A 23,605-nucleotide genomic window follows, 5' to 3' on the forward strand; every position below is an offset into this window, starting at 1 on the left:
TGCTGCTGTTGGTGTTGATGTTAGTTGTGTTTAAACTAGCCGGTGGGTGTGGCTTGTTCTTAAAGGTGGAAAGACAAGGTGGCTGGGATAAACACGAGACGTTTTTTATTATTATTGTCGTTTGTATGGCAGCGACAACTGCGTTTTCGCCGAGTGGATAGTTTTTCATGTCCTTGCGTGTTGCCACGTCGTAATGGCCTTTATCCTTTTTCTTTTCTTTTTTTTTTTTTTTTTTTGCTCTTTGTTTTTTTGTTTTTAGTTTGTGGTGGGGATATCCAAAAAGGGGATGCTGCGTGCTCCGGCTTCCAATGATCCGTTTGGCGACCGTCTTCTCCCTGCCCCAGTGCAGGAAACGGTTTATTCCGTTGATTGGTCTCACATCACTTCTCCGCATGGCATAATTTACATTGGCTCTGGGGCATTTAGTACCGTGCGTCTAGCATGGTTGCAGGAGCGGAGGAAGTGCTACAAACGCATTTTGACATCTAATGGTGAGAAGACGAGGACGACAGTTTTTCTTGGGGCGTGTGCGGCAGTGGCAGTGAAGCGGGTGATGATACCGAGGGCGAATGATGGCTCTTGTAAGTACCGCCGACTGCTGTTGCTACGCGAACTCCAGGTGATGGAACGTATTCGAATGTATCCGCATCCGAACATCGTGCAGTGTTGGGGTTTTCTTTTTGGAAAGGGGGAAGAGGAACAGACATTTGAAAGCTGGAACCCCTCAGGCGATGGCACAGAGAACAGCACGGACGGGAAGGTTCTTACAAGCCTGAATAAGGAAGGACACCGGATGGCGTTCAACGAGGAAAACAATGACGGAGATGAACGGACAGATCAACAGATACCGGAAGGAACCTCGTACGTTGATTTGTGTCTCTCACTCTGCACGGGTGGCACACTGCGGAATTATGTGGCGCTCAAGGCCAGCGAGGTCCCCCACGCGGCGACAGCTGGAACAGAGTGTTCAGCGTCCGAATCACAGATGGTGAATGTCGCAATGGCGTTTGAAAAGGTGAGTTTTGATCATTTCAGTGGCGCTCAGGGAATCACTGGAAGCACCAATGAAGACACCTCTCCATACGGCTGTGAAGATTATGATGCGTATCATTCTTACCCGAAACAAATTTTGGGTGAAGGGAAGAAAATTGCCAATGCGTCCTCAAATCTACCACATGCGTCCGTTTCCATCTCCGCTCACCTTGCGGTTCCTGAGCGTGACATTGTCGCCATTGTGTATGCACTGGTTCATGCACTTCGTCACACGCATGAGACTTTAAAGACGTTGCATCGTGACATTAAACCCTCAAATGTGCTGATATTCAGTGGGGTAGGAAAGGCACCAGAATACGCGTTGCAGCCCTCTTCTCTCCCGATTCCGGCGTCCGGTGGAGAGCCGTCGCAAGAGCGCGACAAAACGTGTTCGAGCCAGGCCAAACCCTTAAGCCTAAGAGTTGACTCGGAGATCAGGAGTACTTTGGGTGACAGTGATGAAACGGTGGAATTTGCTCTTTTTCCTCAATGTCCAGCAACCACGCATGGGTCCACGGGGGCACTGCGGCAGAGCGCAGGGGGGAACCTTGCGACACCGACAGCAACAGCAGGGGGAATGTCAAAACTCAACGATGAACCTCCCACAACGTTGGTGGTGCCTCTGGGATTGGGGTACTATCGTTTGCCATGTACTGCTACGGATTCTTCACGGAGAGTTTATATTGATTGCTTGCCGCAGGCCGAGGGATGGCGAATACAGTTGGCGGACTTTGGGGTTGCTACTGGGGTTGACCGGCTTGCTGGCTCAGGAAGGTGTGGCACCCCTCCGTTCATGGCCCCAGAGGTCGCTCGACATGCCGACCAGGGTGTTCCCGAGCAATACACGACGAAAGCAGACATTTACAGTCTGGGGGTAACTTTGCAGCATACAATTCTTTACCTTGTTATTGAAGGTGAAGAGGGAAGTTCGAGAACGTGCAGGTATGCGGACGCATTGGGGGCGCAGTGGATTGATGAGGACGACACCGCGACGCAATCACGGCTGGGGTTTGGCACAGGCCTTAAAAGTAACAGCACTGAAACAGATTTAAAGCCGAACTTTATTGTACCTAACGCCTGGCGCTGTGACAAGGAGCTCGTTGAAGAGGAATACATCCGCTGCGGTTCACTGGAAACGGAGTTTCCCAAACGTGGTGTGGATGATGAAAAGGAGCATGAAAGTAAACCAAAAGGATTTGTTGTGCCCCGCGCCTGGCGATGCCGCGATGAGCTGTTGGAACGCCAATATATTCGCCGCGAGTTGTCCCCAAGAAGGAATGATACTGACATCCATGCTCACCTTCTCACCTCTTTGCCCAATGAGCTCAACGACTTCAAGGAAAATTCCGCGGCGAGGGAACGTCGTGGGTCACGATGCAGCTCGTGTGGAAAGATTCATCGAAACCTGATCGAACTGCTAAACGCCATGACGGTAAAGAAACCATCACAACGGCCAAATTTGTCTACTGTTCTTCAGAGTACTGCGATTATTGAACGAGGCACATTTCTGGAAAAGGGAAGGCAATTCTCTTACCCCAATAATGCTGCTTGGGATGTTGGCGCTGAGGACCACGGAAACCAGCCATCCATGGACACGAATTCCTTGGAGAGAGGAGCGGCGGCCCAACGCTTTTCCCGTGCACGACGGTGGGCAGAGGAAAGAAATCGTGTCCGGTCTCCTCCTACGGGATTTCGGTTTGACATGACAGAACCGCGTCAGAAGAGCAGCCAGGGGAAAAACTGTGGCGGTGAAGATGACACAACAGTGTTGCTCTGGCGTCCACCTTCCCTCAGCTTCCTTCGGGCTTCCCGCCACAAGATGGAGGCACACAACAGATAGTAAGGACAGATTTGTTTGTTTGTTTTTAAAGCGTGGAGGAGTGAAACCTTTTTTTATTTTTCTTTGGTTGTTTTTGAAAACCTGCGGGGGGAATGGTCTGTCCCAGTGGTTATTTGGCAAATAGGCATCTTTACATCTTGTTTTGGAAGTCCGCCCCACTCATCCCTCACTGCCCTGCGTGGGAGGGGTGTCAAAGACGCTTGCAGCACTTCCTTCTTGCCGGCATGAAATGAATGTGGGATAACGAGGGCTCGCCCTGGACTCCCCCATTTGGATGTTCTGTGCATATATTAATAATGTGGACATTGCGAGGAACTGAAAAGAGGAAATAAAACGTAATATATTTTTTTCTGTTTTTACTCCAGGGAATCGTCGTGCATGGAGTTCTTTCTGGCTTGTACGGGCGGTACGGCGATGGGGAGGAGTGTTGTTTGTCTTCAATTGAATGTTGTTAAGTGTTTCTTATTTTTGATTTTATTTTACTTTTTTTTTATATGATTGTTTTTTTTACAGATTTTTCTTTTGTTTTTTTATGGCCTAAAACGGCTTCAGATGGGGGGGCGGGAGGGAACTGGTTATACAGAAATAGACGCGGGGGTAAACTCGCGGATAAATGGTGGTTTGGGTGAGTTTTGTTTTGTTTTTCTCTTCTTCTGGTGGTGACGGTGGTGCTGTGATCCTCTGGGGGTGTCTGTTGGTGCGAACGCCTTTTTATTTTTGTTGTTTTTCCGACTGTGAAGGGCAGAGGCGATGGAGACGACGGTGTTTGCCAGCTCGTCGGAGCGGCTCCGACTGCCTTTTTCGAGGTGTGAGGCGAGAGACGAGAGGGTCGATCCCGACGCCCTGCGTTTGTTTCTGGAACACGCTCGCCAGGAGGCGGCAGAACGACACCAACGCCGCGTGTCGCAGGTGGAGTCCCAGTACCTGCGGCATCTGCAGAGGTGCTCCACGCTGCCGGGTGCATCGATGTCACGACTGCAGGGGGAGAAGGGCGATGCCGCGCCGGTGGATGATGGAGAAGTTATTGAGATTGAACTGGAGGAGAGTGACGAAAACAACGATGACGCAGAAGACAAGAAAAACGACGAGGAAAGCAAAAGTTGGGCCTCATGCGGATTCACTTCTAACTTTTCCACTGCCACCACGACGGATTTTACCCGCGCATTGGGAAAGACGAGTGCGACGCAGCATTCATCACCAACCCCATCCACACCGCAGAGCCAATCCAACTCCCAGGGCATTTCACCGGAGGTGTACACACCGTTGATTTCAACACCAGAAGAAGTCTCCAGCACTAATTCTGCGTCCGCTGCCAAAGTGAGCAGTTTGATGAGGCATGACGGCGCGAACGACACGGATGCAGAGGTGTGGCGTGCCAATGCAGCACCGAATTCAGCTGCAATGTTCCCTAACTACGGACGGGGACCAGAAGATTATTTCGGTGGCATGTCAGTTCAAAAACTTTGCGCTGAGAACGCTGCAGCACAACAAACGCGCTCCTTGCATACCGTTGACGAATGTGGTGATCAGCATGATGCAACGCGTTGCTTGATGCATGCCTTTGGGAGACACCTTGACGTTGAATTCCAACAAGTAGAACAAGATGCTCCATGCTCATCGCCTGCAGGAGTGCCGTTGGAAACAGAATTAGAAGAGTTCCTTGCGTGGCAGGCGGCAAAGCCACTGAGACGCCGCGAAAGACTGCAGGGGGCCTTGAATTGCGGATCACATCTGGCCAAGGTGTATGCGGCGGTTTATCCAGAGTTACTTTCTTTGGCGTTGTTTGACGCTCCTGGTAAAAAATTGGCTGAGCCGCTTACGCCGGAAAGTCCTGCTTCACGATACATCCAATGGATTGCTAGCGATGTAGACTGCTACGAGGATCTCCTTTTGCATTTGACGTCGGCCAGTAAAGAGGTAGAGCAGACTTTGTTGGAAGGAGTATGCGAGGCGGCACTGAATGCCTACATTACTGAGTGCGTGGTGGACAGTATTCTTCACAACTGCAAATGAGGCCACCCCCTTGTGATGGCGGCGCAAAGAAAAGCAACTAAAGTGAGAATAAATAAAAATAAAAAACCCGAAGGAAATGCAGGGAGCTGAGGGAAGTCTTGGGGTGAGTTGAAGAGGTGGCGGTCCAACTCAAAGCGAGTCATCACGTGTAAACGATTTATAGAAGCACATTAGACATGTAGACCCTGGAAAATGGTGTCTTGAACCAGTATGGAGAAGAGCATAGCGTGGATGTTTGTGCTGTTGGTCAAGAAGAGTGAAAGAAAGAAAGAAAGAGGGGGAAAAGTGGAATTGCTATTCGACATGCATCTACCGCCTCCCTTTTTGTTTTGTGTTTGGTGGACTGTAGTCGTTTTGTGTCCACTTGAGCTTCCACCCCTTCGTGTCAAAAATAAAAACAGCTTTTTCCACCCATTCCTTGTTTCACAACCAAACACGCAAATACTTAGAGGAAAGAGAAGAGTGACTCAATGCGAGTTTGAGCAGTGAGGAGAAAGAATAAACAATATGAAAAGAGATGTAATTCTCAATGGCACCCACCCATAGCAAAAAGGACGCAGACACACAGACACCGTCCTACAGCAGTGGATGTGACTTTTCCAACGCGGCACGAGTATTGTTCTGCAGGCTCGCCCACGATGGCGAGACGTACCGTCGTGATCGCACGCATACGGCTTTGCCCAATTTATCGACCCAAACGACGTGGGTTTGAGTGGCATTTTAATTGCATTTCTGCTTTGCAGGGAGCTCTCCTAGGGGCGCACTTCCGGGGGTGCGGGTGTATTAACAAGAGAAAGCCGCGGAAATACGCAACGCATTGAACCCGCCCCCTGCATTCACAACTGCAATTGGATTCGTGGATGCGGAAAACACCGATGATCAATGGGAAAACTCTAAGCACCTCGTGGTTCCTGCCATCCACTTTCTCTTGATATATGCAATTATTTGGGGATGGATGCGAAACAATGTACCGCTCGTGTGCACTTTCTTTTTTGGCTTTTTAGGCGTTTGCTTTGTTGCGTTTCTCCATGGACCAGAATTCTGCGTTCCATTTATACTCGCACTGATGAACTATGGCTTTGTTGTTTTCTTCGTGGGTTCTGGTGTCTCTTACCGCGTGTTCATGGCAGTCATGTGGTTGTCACAGCTAACGCTGTTGTTTCTCGTTAGATTCTGTGGCGAAAAGCTGATGTCGGTGTTCCCATCCACTTCAGATTCGATGTGGAGTAGAAAACTGCGCTGGACAGTCGTCTTCAATATGTACACCCTCCGTATGGTTGCATTCAACATGGACATGTATGAAGCGTTTAGGGATGGTCCGGCGCAGCGGGAGCGGGCGGTGCGTAAGCACGACACAAACTGCCTGGAGTGTGCGCAGATGCGGGAAGCCAACCGCGGTGAAAACTCTCCCACCACACGTTGTTACAGGTTCCGCACGGAGAGTTCATGCCATCCGCGTGAGTACAATCTGCTGAGTTACATTGCATACATGTTGTATATTCCACTGTATGTAGCTGGCCCCATGTCGTCCTTCAACGCCTTTGCGTCGCACTGCCACTGCACTACTGTCTCCATGCCGCGAAGGCAGATGGTCCTTTACGCGCTGCGCGTTCTCACCCTATATCTGACGCTTATTTTTATGCTTCACTTTACGTTTGTGAATGCTTTTCGTATGCGCCCAGAAGTTTTTTGGGAGCTCAGTGTTTTCGAAAGCTCGTCGCTGCTTTACTATTGCCTGGCTTTCCGTGGCTAAAAGCGGTACAGACGCTTCACAGCTCCAATGAAAACATCAAGTTTCATTGCTGAAAGAAAAAGTGTGGAAATCCTTAAACAAAAACTTAAAAAAAAAAAAAAAACAGCTCCAGTATAGAAAATATGCAAACAATACCGGCCCATTTCACCAGATGAAGTTCAACGTCATGCCAAATGGCAATGAAGAAAAAAATCGGAAAGATATTGAAATGCTTCATCCTGTTCCCGCCCATTGGTATGTACATGTAGCGCACAATCCACAGATTAAGGGAGGCGTGCCAGTCACGCCAAAAGTCCTGTACGCTCACAGTGTTAGTAAAGCACCGGCGCATGTCCTCGGGCACATCGAAGCCATCTGACAACGCAGCAAGGCGGCTGAGCTTCCACACCAGGCTGAATTTTAGCCAGAGCAATTCTGATATTCGCTTGTATTGTGGGCTTTAGTTTGCAGCCGCTGGTGTCTGGCGTTGGGTCCAGAACAACACAAATTGTTTGCCACATTCTTTTTGATTCCCACACGGCAATTAGCCCTTTGTTGTTCGTGTTTTTTTTGTTTGGGTTTGTTCACCAGTGGGTCTTTCGCAGCGTGATAGCGAGACGGCAACGCGGCGGCGCGGACGGTCTTTGCACAGTCTGAGCGTAAAGCAAATTGTGACAGTTGTTTTTGTTTTTGTTTCTGTTTTTGCGCCTATTCTTTTCACGTGCATGCCGGGTACGAAATTAATGGGTTTGGATGTTGCAGTATTTCTCTCTTTATTTTTTTTTTCTTTTGCGCCCTGCTGACGATGGGGAATGGGTGTTCAGCGCACTGCGGTGGCTGTACACCTCTTGTCTCCTAGAAGCTTGTGGAAAGGAATGTGCTATCGGATGGAGTCAAGTGGAGTATACCGTGTCCTTTTTATATAACCGTGTTTTTTTTTCTTATTACTTGATTGTTGTCTCCAAAGATGCCGACCACTCCGCCACGACTGCCCTCCACACGGTGAGGGGTCCGGCGGCTGCGGAGCCCGAAAGACTGCCACTTCTTGTGTGTGTGTGCATGAGTGTGGAGTGAATCCCCTTTTGGGGTGTGCGAGCATTTTGAGTGCATTGAGCCAGGCCGTCATCCCCAATTGTGTGTTGCGGCTGCACTCTTTGAAGGAGCCGAGAAGGTTTAATTGAGGTGCTTGTTTGTTTTTTCTTTTTTCCTGCTTTTTTCTGGCTGACCTGTACTTCGCCACCGGGGGGAAGCTTTTTGCCCCATATATTAATAGTCATTGCCGCATGTTTGGTCGCCGTGTCTTTGCCAGCGCCGGTGTACCGCGCCACATGTGGGCCTCTCTTCACATTCAAAGCAATCGGCAGGCACAACGCGTCCTTCCGTCGCTCGCGCCACTGGCGTCGCTGGAAAACATGAGGGCCACGTTGAAACCTTTTCTGGAGACCTCTAAACTTGTGCAGGGTGGCGTTCTGACGGACCTTTTGCCCAACGAAGATGCTCTGTTGGCAAATAGCAGTCCCTTAATGCCATTCCTGGCTGTTTTGTGTTCACAATCCCATAGTTTTTTCTCGCCATTTCTGGAGAAGACATTAGTTGTTTTAACACCGGAGCATGGGCCCAAAAAAATTTGGGCCGTAGGAGCAAATAGAAGCAGAACAGGCGCTTTGAGGAAATGGTGAGTAACGCTCTTTCTGATCCTTACTTTCTCCTTTGTTGACATTGCCCCTCTCTCGCACAAACAACTATTTTTGACATTGGGAAATAGGGGAAAGAGGTGTTGGGAAGGTGAGTTTAATTGAATTTGTAATTGTGTATGGCAGCTGTTTTCTCTTTTTTTTTTTTTTTTGCTTTCTTTGCTCCTTTCCTGCTGCGAAATTTTGGTGACCAATGAAAATGGCACACAACACCTTGGCTTTTTTTTTTTTGCGAAAGTCTTTTCTTGTAGACTTCAATGAGTGAGGAAAAAAATTGCGCTAATATGCTCAGACGTAGTCCCTTGCAGGTTGCGGATGCCCACTTGGAGGTGCCCACTCTGGTGCCTTTGACGAAGGAGACGTTAGAGAATGAATCTAATGGCTCTCCGGCTCAAAACAACTCTGATCTTGCGAAATCTCGCCTTTCTTTAGAGTACATTTTATATGCTAGCTTACTGGTAGGTGCCATTTTTTTTGGCTTCATTATTGTTTCGGAGGCGTCGCGGGTACACATTGGACGGCATTATGTTCAACCCCCGCGATGGAAATGGTTGTCAACGCCGCCATTCAATTCCGTTGGTTACAATGGTTTGGGTGATGCCCAATGGAAAGCCCTCGACAGATGGTTTTGGCTCTTGATTGCTCTGTACACTTGCTTTGCGATGGGATCTCGTGTCATTCGTTGGGCGTTTTTTGCAAGAATAGGGGTACGTGCACTCCACATTTACCAAAGCATTTTAGGTGTTTGCTTTGTTGCGTTTCTCCATGGACCAGAATTCTGCGTTCCACTTATACTCGCACTGATGAACTATGGCTTTGTTGTTTTCTTCGTGGGTTCTGGTGTCTCTTACCGCGTGTTCATGGCAGTCATGTGGTTGTCACAGCTAACGCTGTTGTTTCTCGTTAGATTCTGTGGCGAAAAGCTGATGTCGGTGTTCCCATCCACTTCAGATTCGATGTGGAGTAGAAAACTGCGCTGGACAGTCGTCTTCAATATGTACACCCTCCGTATGGTTGCATTCAACATGGACATGTATGAAGCGTTTAGGGATGGTCCGGCGCAGCGGGAGCGGGCGGTGCGTAAGCACGACACAAACTGCCTGGAGTGTGCGCAGATGCGGGAAGCCAACCGCGGTGAAAACTCTCCCACCACACGTTGTTACAGGTTCCGCACGGAGAGTTCATGCCATCCGCGTGAGTACAATCTGCTGAGTTACATTGCATACATGTTGTATATTCCACTGTATGTAGCTGGCCCCATGTCGTCCTTCAACGCCTTTGCGTCGCACTGCCACTGCACTACTGTCTCCATGCCGCGAAGGCAGATGGTCCTTTACGCGCTGCGCGTTCTCACCCTATATCTGACGCTTATTTTTATGCTTCACTTTACGTTTGTGAATGCTTTTCGTATGCGCCCAGAAGTTTTTTGGGAGCTCAGTGTTTTCGAAAGCTCGTCGCTGCTTTACTATTGCCTGGCTTTCCTCTGGCTAAAATTCAGCCTGGTGTGGAAGCTCAGCCGCCTTGCTGCGTTGTCAGATGGCTTCGATGTGCCCGAGGACATGCGCCGGTGCTTTACTAACACTGTGAGCGTACAGGACTTTTGGCGTGACTGGCACGCCTCCCTTAATCTGTGGATTGTGCGCTACATGTACATACCAATGGGCGGGAACAGGATGAAGCATTTCAATATCTTTCCGATTTTTTTCTTCATTGCCATTTGGCATGACGTTGAACTTCATCTGGTGAAATGGGCCGTGTGTATTTTGACCGTATTCGTCCTGGAGCTTGTTGTGGGTTCAGTGTGGCATTCCTCTCGCTTTGCCTGGCTACGCCGCTCCAAGTATCAGCGTTTCATCCGCTCCTTTGGTGGGTTATTCACTGTTTTTGGTTTGATCGTGGCAAACCTAATCGGATTCTCTTCTCCAACGTACAAATCGAGCGAGCGCCAGATGGACAATGTCATTTCAAACAGTTTACTATCGGCCGGACCTCTCTTTTATGTTGCGTTTGTGGTTTTTTTGTATTGTGCGGCGGCGGCAGGCATTATTACCCGTGATGCGGAAGCAGCAGAATTGCTTCGGTTAAAGAAAAGATACGGAGTTTCCGCTGGTGCCTAAGAAAAAAACAAAGGGGAAAAAAAAAAGGAGCGAAACCCGTGGGGCTTTGAAATGGAAGGCTTGTGAATATTTTTACTGACTTTAAACAATGACGCGCATTCATGTGTTTGCTTATATTTTTTAGCCCGCGGTCACTTAGCATATATTTCGATTTATTCAGTGCGCTTATAATGATTTTTTCCTCCTTACTGGCGTTTTTTTCTTGTTGGAGGTTTGTGTTACGAACGCGTGGCCCGATGGAGCTTTGCAAGTGGTAGAACGGCCTGCCCACACGAAATTTCTTTGCTATTGATTAATTTAATTTCTGAGGAGGCGTGTTGGCAGGCAACTGGTGGAACTGTTATTTATTTATTTATTTATTCCTGTCACGCACACATAGTGAGAGAGAGAGAATGCATTTCAGACGGCGGAGCCAAGCGGTCGTCGAATAATGAACGATGGTCACATGGTGACCTCACACACAAGAAAAAAAAAGAACCCTAACGTTATTGATTGCTTTGTTTATTAGTTGCTCGACGAGTGTGTGTGCCTATGGGTGCGGAATGAATCCTCTCTGAAGTAGGGGAAAGACGGCGTGTGGAGCGCATTGAAACAAACATTGTGATATCTTTTCACTATTGGTGTTGTTGTTTTGCAGGTGTAGGGAGGGGACAAGGCCTCATCGAAGTACATCGTGTTTACAATACGCCTTGTAGGAAACGAGAGGGAAGGAGTGTCGTTTTTATTTTTATTTTTATTCTTTAATGGGCGATGAATGGATCCAGAAAGAGGCCCAGGAATCAGGACCACAATGCAAAGGCGCCAGCATTTCTTCAAAAGAACTCAGTTGAGTATCTTTTTAGCGCTTTGACACTTTGCTTGGCGGTTCTGTACTTCATTGTGATTGACATTGGAGGGATCTCGTATTGGAACAGCGAGTTGCTTGAAAATGGTCTTGCGCCCGCGTGGCCACCCTTCTGCTGGCTGGGCTCAAAGGGTATGGATGTCAGGGATGATCAGTGGTATCAATTCACGATGGTGCTCCCCATCATTGTTCCGGCCTTTGGGCTTTTTCTTCACGTTTCGCGGCGACTTAGGAGGATTGGAGGTGGAAATGAGTTGTGGTCGTTGTATATGCTCCACATCATTGCGGGTTTGCTCATAGGCTTTGGTGTCAGTGGTCCTGGCTTTGTATTTACGGTCATCCTCCTTTTTGGGAACTTCTACGGTTTGAATATGCTGCACAATCGGGCACCCTTCAAGGTGTTTATGGCAATTATGTGGGGAACACATGTTGCCGTACTTTTTCTTAACAGCTATTTTGGGGGGTACAAATTTGCCTGGATTGGACTGCAGTTTCTTGACAAATTGAAGACCCCAATCCTCCCATGGACGGTGCATTATAATATGAGTGTGCTTCGTATGATAGCGTTCAACACGGACCTGCATCAAGCCATTGTGGAGAGTTCAGAGCGACGTGCAAAGGTCATAAAGAAACACGATGCAACATGTATAGAATGTGCACAGGTTCGTGAGGCACATGCTCAAAAGGGAGGTGGCTCCATCCCATTTGGTTTGGAAGTTGGGGGTTTGCGATGTTATAAGTTCCGCACAGAGTATCCACTCGATGTGCGCGAGTACAATCTGTTGAGCTATCTTGGTTACATTTTTTATCCTCCACTTTACATCGCGGGCCCTATTTCGTCTTTTAATGCTTACGTATCCTACCTAAAGGAGCCCTCGCGGGCTATCAATGAGAAAGGGCTTCAACGCTACGGTCTACGCACGTTATTTAGTTTTTTGGTTGTCGCCACAACAGCGCACTACATTTATTTGACTTCTATAATAATGACTCCGTCACTGTTCAGCACCATCTCTTTTCCCCGGAAAGCTATCTTGTTCTACCTTCAGCTTGGTTTTTTATGGCTAAAGTTCAATTGTGTATGGAAGTTCTTTCGATTTTTAGCGTTGTTAGATGGCTTCGATGTGCCCGAGGACATGCGCCGGTGCTTTAGTAACACTGTGAGCATACAGGAGTTTTGGCGTGACTGGCACGCCTCCTTTAATCTGTGGATTGTGCGCTACATGTACATACCAATGGGCGGGAACAGGATGAAGCATTTCAATATCTTTCCGATTTTTTTCTTCATTGCCATTTGGCATGACATTGAGCTTAGGCTGATACATTGGGCCGGTATTATTTGCATATTTTTTCTTGTGGAGCTTTTGTTTACGCATGTCTTATTTTGCCAAGGGGCTCCTCTTACGTTGATGCTGGCACGACGACCGTTGCTCTGGAGGCATCTGCGCACCCTTGGTGCATGTGCCATGATGCTGCAGCTAGCCATTGTAAATCTTGTGGGATTTAGCATTGGACTTGGCGGAGCAAAACAAAACTTGAGGGAAATGTGGATGGAGTCTCCCCTCTCCTTCCGTCTTCTCATGCTGTTTTACTTTTATCTGGCAGCCAGTATCGCTATTCAGGCTAGAGACCAGGAGAAGTTCGAGGAGCAACAACGACGCATCAAGTACGGTCTTGTCAGTGCTAGAGATGGGACTTCGGTGTTGGTGTCGGCCGTCGCTGTGGATGGTAGTGGGTGAGCAGAATTTGGGAAACAGTTAAACGGCGTGGCTTCTTCGTGGTAATAAAGTACGATGTTGTTGTTGTTGTTATCTTTTGTTGTTTTTTTGCTTCCAGCCACAAGATGGAGGCACACAACAGATAGTATACAGATAGTAAGGACAGATTTGTTTGTTTGTTTTTAAAGCGTGGAGGAGTGAAACCTTTTTTTATTTTTCTTTGGTTGTTTTTGAAAACCTGCGGGGGGAATGGTCTGTCCCAGTGGTTATTTGGCAAATAGGCATCTTTACATCTTGTTTTGGAAGTCCGCCCCACTCATCCCTCACTGCCCTGCGTGGGAGGGGTGTCAAAGACGCTTGCAGCACTTCCTTATTGCCGGCATGAAATGAATGTGGGATAACGAGGGCTCGCCCTGGACTCCCCCATTTGGATGTTCTGTGCATATATTAATAATGTGGACATTGCGAGGAACTGAAAAGAGGAAATAAAACGTAATATATTTTTTTCTGTTTTTACTCCAGGGAATCGTCGTGCATGGAGTTCTTTCTGGCTTGTACGGGCGGTACGGCGATGGAGTTATCCTCCACTGAAACCGCAAAGAATTGATAGAGAAACTGCGTCGGAATAAGTTGTTGCGGTTCATGTCTGGTGGCGGAACTGTGTTTTGTTACTTTTTCGGACTTCTTCTGTTGTTGGTTTTTTTGTTTTTGTTGCCGAGGAGTCTTTGTTTTTGTTGTTTATATAAAGGCGATTTGTTTATGCCTTGGATTTCCCGCTGTTCGTGTATTGCTCTTCAGTGGCTACAAATGCTGCGGCCATAAAACCATCTCACGGGTTTTTTGTGGAGCGTGCAGGGATATGCGCATATAGATGTCCGCGCGTGTATGTGTTGTTTTTTGTGTGTGTGTCTTTTTGTCTCTTTTTTGGTCCTTTTAGTCCTTTTTGGGGGGTTTCTGTAGGGATGGATATAAATCGTTTGGTATTGTACTGGAAGACTTACCAGCTAATTGATTTTGTGTTGGGCCTATTTCTACTTATTTTTTCCTCGATCCTTGTATTTGTGGTTCCCCCCTACTGCCGCCCATTCAGCTGGAATGACCCAACGATCAACTACCCGTACGTCACAAATGTGGCCTTCCCGGCATGGTCGCTCCTGCTGTTGTTTGTCCTGGCATTGATTTTCTACGTCGCGGTGCTGACTTTTCTCGGCGGCCCAATTTGGGTGTGGCTAAAGGCGCAAACATTGGCAGTCATTTCTCAGCTGGTGGTTGTTAATCTGCTCAAGATATACGCAGGCCGTATTCGCCCCGATTACTTGGAACGCCTGCGGAGTTTGGGAATTGACGAGAATACGTATGCCAAGATCGATTTGAAGTATATGGCATCTGCGGAATTTTACTGCAAGCTTGGGGTCGAGCACCGTGTGCTGCGTGAAGGACGTCTCTCGTTCCCGTCAGGGCACAGCTCAACATCTTTTTCGGTGTTAACATTTATGTCCCTTTTCCTATTTGCGTATACGCAGCCATCATCACGTGGGGGTAGCTTTTTACGTTTGATCCTTTCGCTGTCTCCCCTGGCCATTGCCTTCCTGTGTGCCGTGAGCCGGACGCGAGATTACTGGCATCACTTTGACGACATTGTAGCTGGAGCACTCATAGGTATCGTCAGCGCGTTGATGTGCTTCTACAATGCCTTTTACATAACGGAGGATGGCCGTTGTGTTGCAAGAGTGATAGAGCTAGCGCAGCAAGAGGAGCGCGCAGGGGAGATTTCAAACGGTCGCCCCTTATCGGTTGTAGTCGCTTGACGAATTCTCCGTACGATCCTTCTAGGGGAGAAAAAAAGAACGTGAATAATGCTGATTGTAGAGGGAATTTATTTTTATAACACTAAAGTAAATACACGACGTATGAACATTGCATAAGTATATGTATAAATTTTTGTGTGGCTGTGTATCTTTCATTTGCTTGGCGAATGGGTATGGATACAGAAATACACACAGGTGTGCATGTTTTTTTGTTCTTTCCTTTTCTTTCAACTCACTTTCCAAAAGCAGTCACCGTTGTTTTAACGGGCATCTCCCACCCTACCGATGAGGGAAAGCGAATGATTTGTTGTGCATATGGCCGGATATCTTGGGTGCAACGTAAAATTATTCTTCCTCGGTTTAATGATTCATTTGTTGCGTTAGTTTTTATTGGCAGGTGCGGCCACTGGTAACTTCTCCGTTAATGACTTCATCGATGGCAAAAAATTAGAAGACAAGAAGCTCATTTTGACTATTGGGGGCTTGTGAAATGAGTGTTTCTGGGGAAGGCTGTATACTTAATTTAATAAATGCCTTGATGGGATGAATACATTTCTGTACGATTCCTCCTTTCTTATACATCCTTTGGAGGACCGCGATGGAGGGAATCAACGAACCGATAGCGATAAGACGAATATATATATTTTTACTGTTGCCGTCCCATTCACCCTCATTCCGATTCCTACGTTGCGGCGGAGTCTTGTGGCTGGAGGATCTTTAAATGGCGGCACCTCGCAAGGAATAAATATTTACAATCCGAATAGAGTGCAGCGTGTCACTATAGTGGCTATCCAAATATATACAACTATATAATTAGTTGGAGTGAACATTGAGGCTGTGACGAACCCATTGCCTCTCCACTGCACCCCCCTTCTCCATTCTTTCGTCCTGTTTTACTTTGTTAGATCAGTTCAGGATCCGACAGGCAGCCCAGGTGAATATTTTTTTCCTTTTTTTTTTTCTTCTTTTCCATCTATGCTTCAATGTGGTTGCGGCACATTTGATTTTTTGGTTCTTCATTGTACGTTGTGTCCAATTTGCATTGATGCTCCTTGACGAGATCGATGTATTTTGGTTTGACTGCTCCTCATAGGTGAGCCCCCTTGTTGTTTTATTTCTTTTTTTTCTTGTTTGTTTTTCCTTCGCCCCTATTTCACCATTTAAAACAGAAGACTAAGCGTGTCGCTGCGTGCTTTTCCTTACCGAAGAAAAATACACACGCATAAAAAAGAGATAAAAGGGGGGAATTTTGAAAAATTAAAATTAATAGTCGTTGCCGCATGTTTGGTCGCCGTGTCTTTGCCAGCGCCGGTGTACCGCGCCACATGTGGGCCTCTCTTCACATTCAAAGCAATCGGCAGGCACAACGCGTCCTTCCGTCGCTCGCATCGCTGGCGTCGCACTCGGCGGCTGGTCATATTTCTTCCGTCGCCGCAATGTTGAGTGCGCCGCAGTTGATGAGTGTCATGGAGCCGCTTTATGGCGATGAGGATCCGCTCCTTTGCGCGGCATCGATCGCGTGTCACCGCGGCTGCCTTACCTCTCTCGCGAATTTATGGTGTATGCCTTTGAGGACCATAGTGTGCACACTAGATAATAAACTGCAACATGCTTTCTTAAGCACCATATCGACTGTTGATTTGGGTGTGAGGGAGGGGAGCGGGGGGAGGGCATTGTTCGTGGTGAGATGATGTGTCACATGACACGCAAACAAATACACAGAGAGAAGGAAAGAGGGAAGTGCATATGTTCTTCTTCCTACCCTCTTATTCCGTCTACTGACTCACAGAAACAAAAGGGAAAAAAGGTGAATTAACGGTACCTATATAGATATATAAAAAGGTGTTTGTATAGTTTTGGGGAAAAGGAACTTGGAGGCGTTACATTAAACAAGATGAATAAGAAGGGGGGGAAAGAAAACGGTGGGGAAATATATTTCTATGAAAGATGGAGTTGCGGGTAGTGAATGACCGTTGAAGGTGAAACCGGAACTTGCCTATTCCCCCTTTCCGTTTGTAAGTCGGATGGTTCCTCATAGGGAAAGGTAGGTGGTGAAAAATAAGGAAGGAAAGAGAGAGAGGGAGAGAGAGGAAGAGGAAGCGAAGAAGGGGTCATGAGTTAATTTAGAGCATATATTGTTTCCCATTTTTCTGTTGGGTGGGTTGCTTTCCCACGATGGAGGCATGAGGGAACAGAGGGAGAAATGCAAGAAACATCTGGTTTTCTCCATCTATCCCTATCTTTCTATGTGTTTATTTTTATTTATGGCGACTTCTCCACGCATTGTGAGGTAAAATATAATTTGAGTGAGGGAGGTGGGGAGACCGTGCGCCACCGGCCAATAATTCAAATGTTATTTTACTTCTGTTGGCCTCTTTTTTTTTTTTTTTTCCAGTGGAGACAAAAGCAAAAGAACAAGCCTTTTTTCTCTTTTTTTCTTTGTGTGTGTGTGTGCGTAGAGACTTTAAAAAAAAAAATTTATTGTGTGTTCTCTGTCGGTGTATATTTTCTTTTATTTTTGAAAGGGAGTGAAGGAAGAGTCTGTTAAGCACAAGTTTTCTATTTGTGTCTCTCTCGCTGTGTGTGTGTGTGCGTGTGCGTCATGCTTTTTGCTGTGGAGTCGAGGCCCAGCACTGGTGCCGTGGATAGCCTCACCACCGCGGACGAGCTCAACACGACTGGAAATACACTCACTCAACTGCAGAACTTCTTCGAACAGCACGCCTTCGACACATGTGGGCCGTATTCGGATCTTTTTTCCGTCTTGCTCTCCTGTTGCAAACATCTTGTCGACACGAATCTACACCACCATGCAGCTCTCTTAAAACAGCGACGAGAGGTCACTCGCCTGGCCTCCGAGACGGAGGCACTGTATGACGTGACGGCTCGCTGTCAGGAAGGTATTCATGAGCTAAAATTGTCGTCGCTGGAGCCTCACTTCTTGGGGCAGAAGAAGAAAAGCCCATTGCGGTCAGAAGTTGTCTCACCTCACGCATCCCGTGAAAGGGATGAAAAAATCATTTGGGATCGATTGGAGGAACTTCATGGGCATATCCACGAAACTCGGGCGGCCGTGGTTGAGTTGCGCCGCCGACAGAAAGAAATTGAAGGGCGTTTACTTGAAGAACGCCGTCAGAAAGAGGAAGGATGTGAGCGAGTGCGAAATTTAGAGGAAATTGTGGATGGGATGATGCGTGGAATCTCGGCACATTCCGAGCGCGTTGACAGGGAATTCGCAACACTGAAGGATCTTTTAGCCGCTGCCGCTTCTTCCTCCTGCCCAGTAGAGCAAGTCTCTGAAATAAAGCAGTATACCGACAAAAAAGTGGGATCATTGAGAAACGAGTTGTTTACGGCACTGCAGGAAACTTATTTGGAAAACGACATGATTGACGCAAAGTTGCCAACTAGTCAATCATCCAAAGGCTGCGCACCTGTTGTGGCATCAAATGCGATAAGGATAAGGGACAGCAGTGATGGTAAAACTGACGCACGTCATGATACTTTTGCCTCTGGCTCTCGCCGGCTTGTGCCACGAACGTCAAGGTCGATTTTTACACGAATAGAAGAGCTGGAAAGTCGGTTAGAAGCCATTGAGGTTTATGCGCCACATCGCTGTGCCATGGCCGCTCGTCCTCCCTTGCTGGGGGTTGAACTGCGCGATGAGAAGGGCGTTGGGGTTCGTATAGTCAAAGTCTTCCATGGTTTTGGCGGTGAAGCTGCTGGAATGATGCCAGGCGATGTTGTGGTCGCCGTAAGTGGTCAAGAGGTGTTGACACGGGCAGAGATGTACGCTGTCATGACAGAATTTGTTAGGGAACATCAGTCTAGATGCCGTCTCTTGAAGGAATTGTACTTCAAACAGCACGTCCAGCTGAAAAAAAATGCCAGTGGTCTAATGAGTACACACCATGATTCCAGTCTCCCCGTTATTGGTGAAGAGGCTCGAGCAAACTCCGACCTCGATAGTTGCTGGGAAATTCTGCGGTTGGAACTGAAGTTTCATCTGAAACGTGGCGACCTTCTGTGCGAGGTGGGTGTTGCCGTTGAAGCCAATGAAGACGGTATTTAAAAAAAACATGAAAGGAGAAAGGTGGCGGTGGTGGGTGAGGTGATGCCAAAAGGTGTGCGATGAGCGGCGAGAGAGTAGGTTGAATGGGAGTGAAGAGACTTACGTTATTTTTTTAAGCGAACGTCGTATGCTTTTTTGTAATATTATCCGACAATTTCTCTGCCCGAGTACATTGTGTTTGTGTTTGCCGCTTTTTTCTGTGCTGTTTTGTTTTTTTGATCCTATTTTGGCCGTATTTCCTCTGTGATTTGAATGTTTCTGTTTTTTTTTTTTTTGTCACGGGACATCGCTGCTGTTTGGTGGTGATGACCTTCCTTCCTCATCCCTTTCTCTCTTGCTGCGCATGACAAACGCTCTGGGGCAACGGCGCATTTAATTTCCTTCCTTTTTCCTCTTTATCTCGTGTGCATGCAAACTTCCGTGTGTAGCTTTGTTTATCTTTTTTTTCTATTTTATTATTATTATTATTATTATTCCTTTAGTTTTGACAACTGCCTTGTATCTGCCACGAACTAACGTGACACTTTTAACATCCAAATAAACTAAATGCGGCGACGGCTTGGTAATTTTATCGCTCCCCTCACAGTAAATTCTGTCAGAGCCCACGTTGTTGAGGAACGCAGCGACCATCACCACCATGATCACGGTCACCATCATCGGCAGTTGGAGTCTGCAGTAAAGGGACATCAACTGCAGCAATGCCAGATTGTCACTGTTGTCGGTGGAGCCACCAATGTTTTTTTCTCCTTAACTAAAATGTGGGTCGGCATGAGAGGCGGTTCGGTGGCGCTGGTTGCAGATGGTTTTCATGCCCTCGTTGACCTTCTTGCAGATGTAATATCGTATGTTACGCTAACGCTTTCAGTGAAGCGTCTTCCTCGGTGTCGTTTTCCATTTGGTATTGGTCGAATTGAAACCGCCGGTGCCGTTGTGGTAGCCTTTACTTTACTCTTGGGAGGCTTGACGCTCCTCTTTCAATCATTGGGTGAATGCCAGCGGGAGTTCCTTTACCGCATTCCTGGGAACAATAACGCAAATTATCCTCATGAACATGTCCACCACGATTATGGTCATTCAGATGATGACGAGAAGCAACCGGACGTTGTTGGTGTGCAGAATCACCATGGCCACTCCCACTTTCAGGTCACGCAACTTGATGAAGATGGTCGAGTGACGATTCTGTGGACAATGGTGCTGGTGTCAATTGTCTCTATTATTGCAAAGGAGTTCCTATTCCAGTGGACAAAGCGCGTAGGTGAGCGAGCTGGATCACGAGTTGTTGTGGCGAATGCGTATCACCACCGCGCTGACGCATGGTCTGGTGCAGTGGCACTTGTTGGGGTGGGAGGGCACTGTTTTGGCATGCCAGGAATTGACGGGTTAGCTGGCCTGTGTGTCTCTTATAGCATCTGTCGCATGGGGTACGGTCTACTGCGCAGTAGCTTACTTGAGTTCTTTGACTTTCAATGCGCCAACGAGGTGGCTTCAGTGCGGCATGCACTGAAGCAATATAAAAAGACACCCTTTGTTAACGCATTTCTTATTCGCCATGGTCACTCGTACGCGCTGCATGTCACTCTCCTTGTTGAGGCCGAAATGACGGCGTCATCGGTCGTCGCTGTCGCATCAGAACTCACTGCCCTTGCCAAGCAGAGCGTTGCGGTGAGGGACACATACGCGACACTTTTCATCTATGAAAAAGATAAAGAGGCATCTTTGCATGAAGCTCTGGAAATGGTGCGGGAATTTCACGGTCTGGAGCCCATAAAGTGCCGTTGGGAAGCGAAGGAAATTATCACTCAGCAAAGTTTGTGCGGTGAGTGTATTGAAGATATAAACACTGTGGCATCCGCTTTTTCTGCGGTCGTCATCCGTTCAGAAGGGAATTCCCAAAGTTCAAAAAGAAACGGGACGTGTCACCGATAAAAAGGTGGCGTGTCGGAAACAATGAAAGAAAACAAAGAGTAAAGATGAGCTCTCTATTTTTACGAATGAATGACCCACGAGGTTTTGAACAATTGTTATTTTGCAGTAGATGCGTGGTTGAATGTGTGTGGTCGCGTGAGCCGACGCCTCTTCATGGAATGTTTTTGCAAGTAATATGTTGATTTTCTCTCTTTCTTTGTTTGTTTGATTTGGTTTGGTTTCTTTTTTCCTTTTTTTTATGTGTTTTTTGTATCTGCGTGTGTACGTGCGCGCGCCCCGCCTGCTGCCGCTGCTTCTGAGAGTAAAACTCCCCTGTGCTCGTCTTATTCAGGACGATGGATGATGACTTTGACAACTTTGGTGGGGACTTTGACTTGGACGAGAACGAGTTTCTTGAGGATGCTGCGAATGACCCGTCCGATGCGGCAGAGTTTGACTACACGCTCTTCTCTTCCGCCCACAACGTATCGCGCCCCAACGATGACAATGACAATACCAATAGCGAGGAGGTAAGAGCCGCAACACCGCCTAACATTCAGGAGCTCTTCCCCAATGCTGCGCCTGACACAATGCCCGTGATTGTTGGTATCATCGCGCAGGCAAAACTTGGTGTGGGAGTGGATCTTTGCGCCCTGAGTTGTGCGACACGGAATGTGGAGTTCGTCCCACGCAATCGAACTCCCGCGGCGACGATGCGACTGCATGAACCCACTGCAGTAGTACTGGTCCGAACATCCGGTTTCATGTCTATCATTGGGGCTGCTAGTGTCGGTGAGGCAAAACAAGCTACCGAACTTGCTGCGCGCATCATTCGAAAGGCGCTTTCTCTCGACATCACCACCGTCCAATTCCGCGTGCGTTCTGTCACCGCGCGGTTTGATGTTGGTCACCCAATCCGTCTGGAAGAACTGGCCCAACACGAAGGCATCTTTTGCAGCTATGAACCCGATAGATTCAGTGGATGCATTGTTCGTCTGGCAGGGAAGTCGCACGACAACCAGTGGCAGGTGAGTTGCACAGTGTTCGTTACGGGTAAAGTCAGTATACTTGGAGCCCGTAGCCAGAAGGAACTGCAGGATGCATTTTACACACTGTTGCCCATTCTTGCACAATACGCAAAGAAGTGAGACGCCAAGGCCACATATGAATTTCATCCGAGTGTTGAATTATTTTGTTCTGTGAATGTAAGTGGTATACAAGAAATGATGACAGGAAAAGATAATAAAAAAAGAGAGAGAGAGAGTGGGATGGAGAGAGATGAGATGAGCATCACCACCCAAACAAGAAGCAGAATTAATAGAAATAGTGCGGAGCATTTTACCAGTTTTTCTTCTGGGCTTGGAACAGTAGAAAAGCCACTAACTTTTCGTAGTGGGACGATGCTGCGCACGATGTTCTCCAGAAGGCTGTTGGAAATAGGTTTCCAGCACCCGCAACTTTCACGGCGGTATGTACGGTCTTTATAATAAACGGCGGAAGAGACAAGAGACAACACACCAGCACAATTCCTCTTTTGAAGTGCACTTCTCGTAATTTTTTATTTTGCGGATTTGGTATTTTACGGATTCTCGGTAACGACGGATTGTTGCGCCACATCGCGCAGGCCCGGGGGCGGATGCGTAAAGTGTGTGTGTGTGTGTGTGTGTGTGTGTGTGTGTTTCGCATCCTCCAGTTGGCGATGGGGGGGCGACCGGCAAAATGTATTGTAGTTGCCAAAGACGAGAGAAAAGAAAAAAGCAACGGGACAAATGGTATGTTACTTACTCTCACAATTGTACTTCTTTTTCCCTCCTTTTTTTTTCTATTATTTACTTCCCCGATTGCAGAGTTGTGCAAAGGAGAAAAATCTTCCATGTCGCAATCGCGGTGGGAACGCAAAATCCAGGTCAGGGAATATCATTACACACACACGCAGCCGCAATGGTCCGATGCCACCCCATTGGTGTCGAGGTTTCCCGTGGCATTAACTCGCACATGTGCTTTGTGCAGACGGAAAAAGGAATTGTGCAAATGTCGTGTTTGTTTTAATTGTCAAAAAACAATGGGTATACGAAGGCATCACTGCCGAAAGTGCTGGCAAGCCGTTTGTCCTGATTGTCGGGAAAGAATGCGTTATGTGCACATGTTAAGTGAACCCATGAAGGTTTGCAATAGTTGCGCCCTTCCATACGGAATAGCGACTCTTTCTCGCTGTAAGGAGCACAAACATTTACTATGGGGCCTTTATGTCCTACAGAGAGCCACAGAAATGCCAAATGTGTGTATTGTTCCTTCTTGTAGTACACTCACCTACCATAGTGTATGTTTTAACTGTGGCCTTCCGACGACCACGACAAGATTACACGAAGAACGCCTTGTTCGTTTAGATGCAAAGGAGTTGGCAAAGGTGGCGGATTCCGTGAAATACCTGGAAGCTAATGAATTCTCAGTTCGATGCGCCGCAGTGGACAAATATGCAGCTGAAGAAGTAGAAAATTTATTTCGAGTATTGTTCCCACGGTTTCAGGAGGTTCGTGCCTTTCCTACATTGAACTCTTTGGTGGAAGCGCAGGATTTGTTGCTCTCTGTTATTTCTTCAACGGTGGCGTATGAATACGGAAATTTCCCAAGTCTCACAATGTCCCTTTCTGACGTACCCTATTCCCGTTTACTAAAATTGATACGCACCAGCCCACGCTATTCCGTATTTGAGGCCCCTGGAAAGGTCAAATTTGTATCATTTCCAGGAACACATGATTATCGCACGTTTAATGTCAACATGCGTTGTGGACGAATAAAACAACAGGTATGGTCGCGCCTCGTTGATGGGTGG

At 47.4% G+C, this 23,605-nt stretch overlaps 11 protein-coding genes and 2 pseudogenes across 11 annotated transcripts, besides 17 other annotated features; 12 read left to right on the top strand and 1 right to left on the bottom strand.

Moving 5' to 3' along the window:
- Nucleotides 1-7,653: part of a sequence feature (heterozygous, non-Esmeraldo-like haplotype) that runs on past the window's edge.
- Nucleotides 207-257: a microsatellite.
- On the top strand, nt 287-2,872 carry Tc00.1047053503809.40 (protein kinase, putative; the record flags this gene model as incomplete). The annotated part of the gene is made up of 1 exon (XM_809617.1): nt 287-2,872. The coding sequence occupies one exon, from the start codon at nt 287-289 to the stop codon at nt 2,870-2,872; it is 2,586 nt and encodes an 861-aa protein (XP_814710.1).
- Nucleotides 3,332-3,402: a sequence feature (T-rich).
- Nucleotides 3,623-4,885, top strand: Tc00.1047053503809.50 (hypothetical protein, conserved; the record flags this gene model as incomplete). Its single annotated transcript, XM_809618.1, has 1 exon — nt 3,623-4,885. The coding sequence occupies one exon, from the start codon at nt 3,623-3,625 to the stop codon at nt 4,883-4,885; it is 1,263 nt and encodes a 420-aa protein (XP_814711.1).
- Tc00.1047053503809.60 lies at nt 5,841-6,638 on the top strand (annotated as a pseudogene).
- On the bottom strand, nt 6,724-7,077 carry Tc00.1047053503809.68 (annotated as a pseudogene).
- Nucleotides 7,296-7,322: a microsatellite.
- Nucleotides 7,654-7,909: a sequence feature (areas merged during assembly that could not be assigned to a particular haplotype. This can correspond to areas where the two haplotypes were merged or to regions with more than two copies in the genome that were merged during assembly.).
- On the top strand, nt 7,901-8,296 carry Tc00.1047053503809.75 (hypothetical protein, conserved; the record flags this gene model as incomplete). The annotated part of the gene is made up of 1 exon (XM_809628.1): nt 7,901-8,296. One exon carries the CDS (start codon nt 7,901-7,903, stop codon nt 8,294-8,296), a length of 396 nt encoding a protein of 131 aa, XP_814721.1.
- Nucleotides 7,910-21,946: a sequence feature (heterozygous, non-Esmeraldo-like haplotype).
- Nucleotides 8,442-8,486: a sequence feature (CT-rich).
- On the top strand, nt 8,569-10,428 carry Tc00.1047053503809.90 (glycerol uptake protein, putative; the record flags this gene model as incomplete). Its single annotated transcript, XM_809619.1, has 1 exon — nt 8,569-10,428. One exon carries the CDS (start codon nt 8,569-8,571, stop codon nt 10,426-10,428), a length of 1,860 nt encoding a protein of 619 aa, XP_814712.1.
- Nucleotides 10,769-10,789: a microsatellite.
- Nucleotides 11,147-11,169: a microsatellite.
- Tc00.1047053503809.100 (GUP1, putative) lies at nt 11,179-13,008 on the top strand (the record flags this gene model as incomplete). The annotated part of the gene is made up of 1 exon (XM_809620.1): nt 11,179-13,008. One exon carries the CDS (start codon nt 11,179-11,181, stop codon nt 13,006-13,008), a length of 1,830 nt encoding a protein of 609 aa, XP_814713.1.
- Tc00.1047053503809.110 (phosphatidic acid phosphatase protein, putative) lies at nt 13,950-14,795 on the top strand (the record flags this gene model as incomplete). The annotated part of the gene is made up of 1 exon (XM_809621.1): nt 13,950-14,795. The coding sequence occupies one exon, from the start codon at nt 13,950-13,952 to the stop codon at nt 14,793-14,795; it is 846 nt and encodes a 281-aa protein (XP_814714.1).
- Nucleotides 15,274-15,561: a mobile genetic element.
- Nucleotides 16,076-16,486, top strand: Tc00.1047053503809.120 (hypothetical protein, conserved; the record flags this gene model as incomplete). Its single annotated transcript, XM_809622.1, has 1 exon — nt 16,076-16,486. The coding sequence occupies one exon, from the start codon at nt 16,076-16,078 to the stop codon at nt 16,484-16,486; it is 411 nt and encodes a 136-aa protein (XP_814715.1).
- Nucleotides 16,832-16,905: a sequence feature (GA-rich).
- On the top strand, nt 17,398-18,867 carry Tc00.1047053503809.130 (hypothetical protein, conserved; the record flags this gene model as incomplete). The annotated part of the gene is made up of 1 exon (XM_809623.1): nt 17,398-18,867. The coding sequence occupies one exon, from the start codon at nt 17,398-17,400 to the stop codon at nt 18,865-18,867; it is 1,470 nt and encodes a 489-aa protein (XP_814716.1).
- Nucleotides 19,320-19,342: a microsatellite.
- On the top strand, nt 19,414-20,793 carry Tc00.1047053503809.140 (cation transporter, putative; the record flags this gene model as incomplete). Its single annotated transcript, XM_809624.1, has 1 exon — nt 19,414-20,793. The coding sequence occupies one exon, from the start codon at nt 19,414-19,416 to the stop codon at nt 20,791-20,793; it is 1,380 nt and encodes a 459-aa protein (XP_814717.1).
- Nucleotides 20,976-21,042: a sequence feature (T-rich).
- Nucleotides 21,129-21,920, top strand: Tc00.1047053503809.149 (TFIID-like protein, putative; the record flags this gene model as incomplete). Its single annotated transcript, XM_809626.1, has 1 exon — nt 21,129-21,920. The coding sequence occupies one exon, from the start codon at nt 21,129-21,131 to the stop codon at nt 21,918-21,920; it is 792 nt and encodes a 263-aa protein (XP_814719.1).
- Nucleotides 21,947-22,341: a sequence feature (areas merged during assembly that could not be assigned to a particular haplotype. This can correspond to areas where the two haplotypes were merged or to regions with more than two copies in the genome that were merged during assembly.).
- Nucleotides 22,342-22,373: a sequence feature (areas merged during assembly that could not be assigned to a particular haplotype. This can correspond to areas where the two haplotypes were merged or to regions with more than two copies in the genome that were merged during assembly.).
- Nucleotides 22,374-23,605: a sequence feature (heterozygous, non-Esmeraldo-like haplotype).
- Nucleotides 22,418-22,451: a microsatellite.
- Tc00.1047053503809.158 (class 3 lipase, putative) lies at nt 22,547-23,605 on the top strand (the record flags this gene model as incomplete). Its single annotated transcript, XM_809627.1, has 1 exon — nt 22,547-23,605. A coding segment is annotated over one exon (1,059 nt), but the record flags the coding sequence as incomplete, so codon positions are not given.

Source organism: Trypanosoma cruzi, genomic scaffold (assembly GCF_000209065.1).
Source record: "Trypanosoma cruzi strain CL Brener 1047053517087 genomic scaffold, whole genome shotgun sequence".
Lineage (NCBI taxonomy): Eukaryota > Euglenozoa > Kinetoplastea > Trypanosomatida > Trypanosomatidae > Trypanosoma > Trypanosoma cruzi.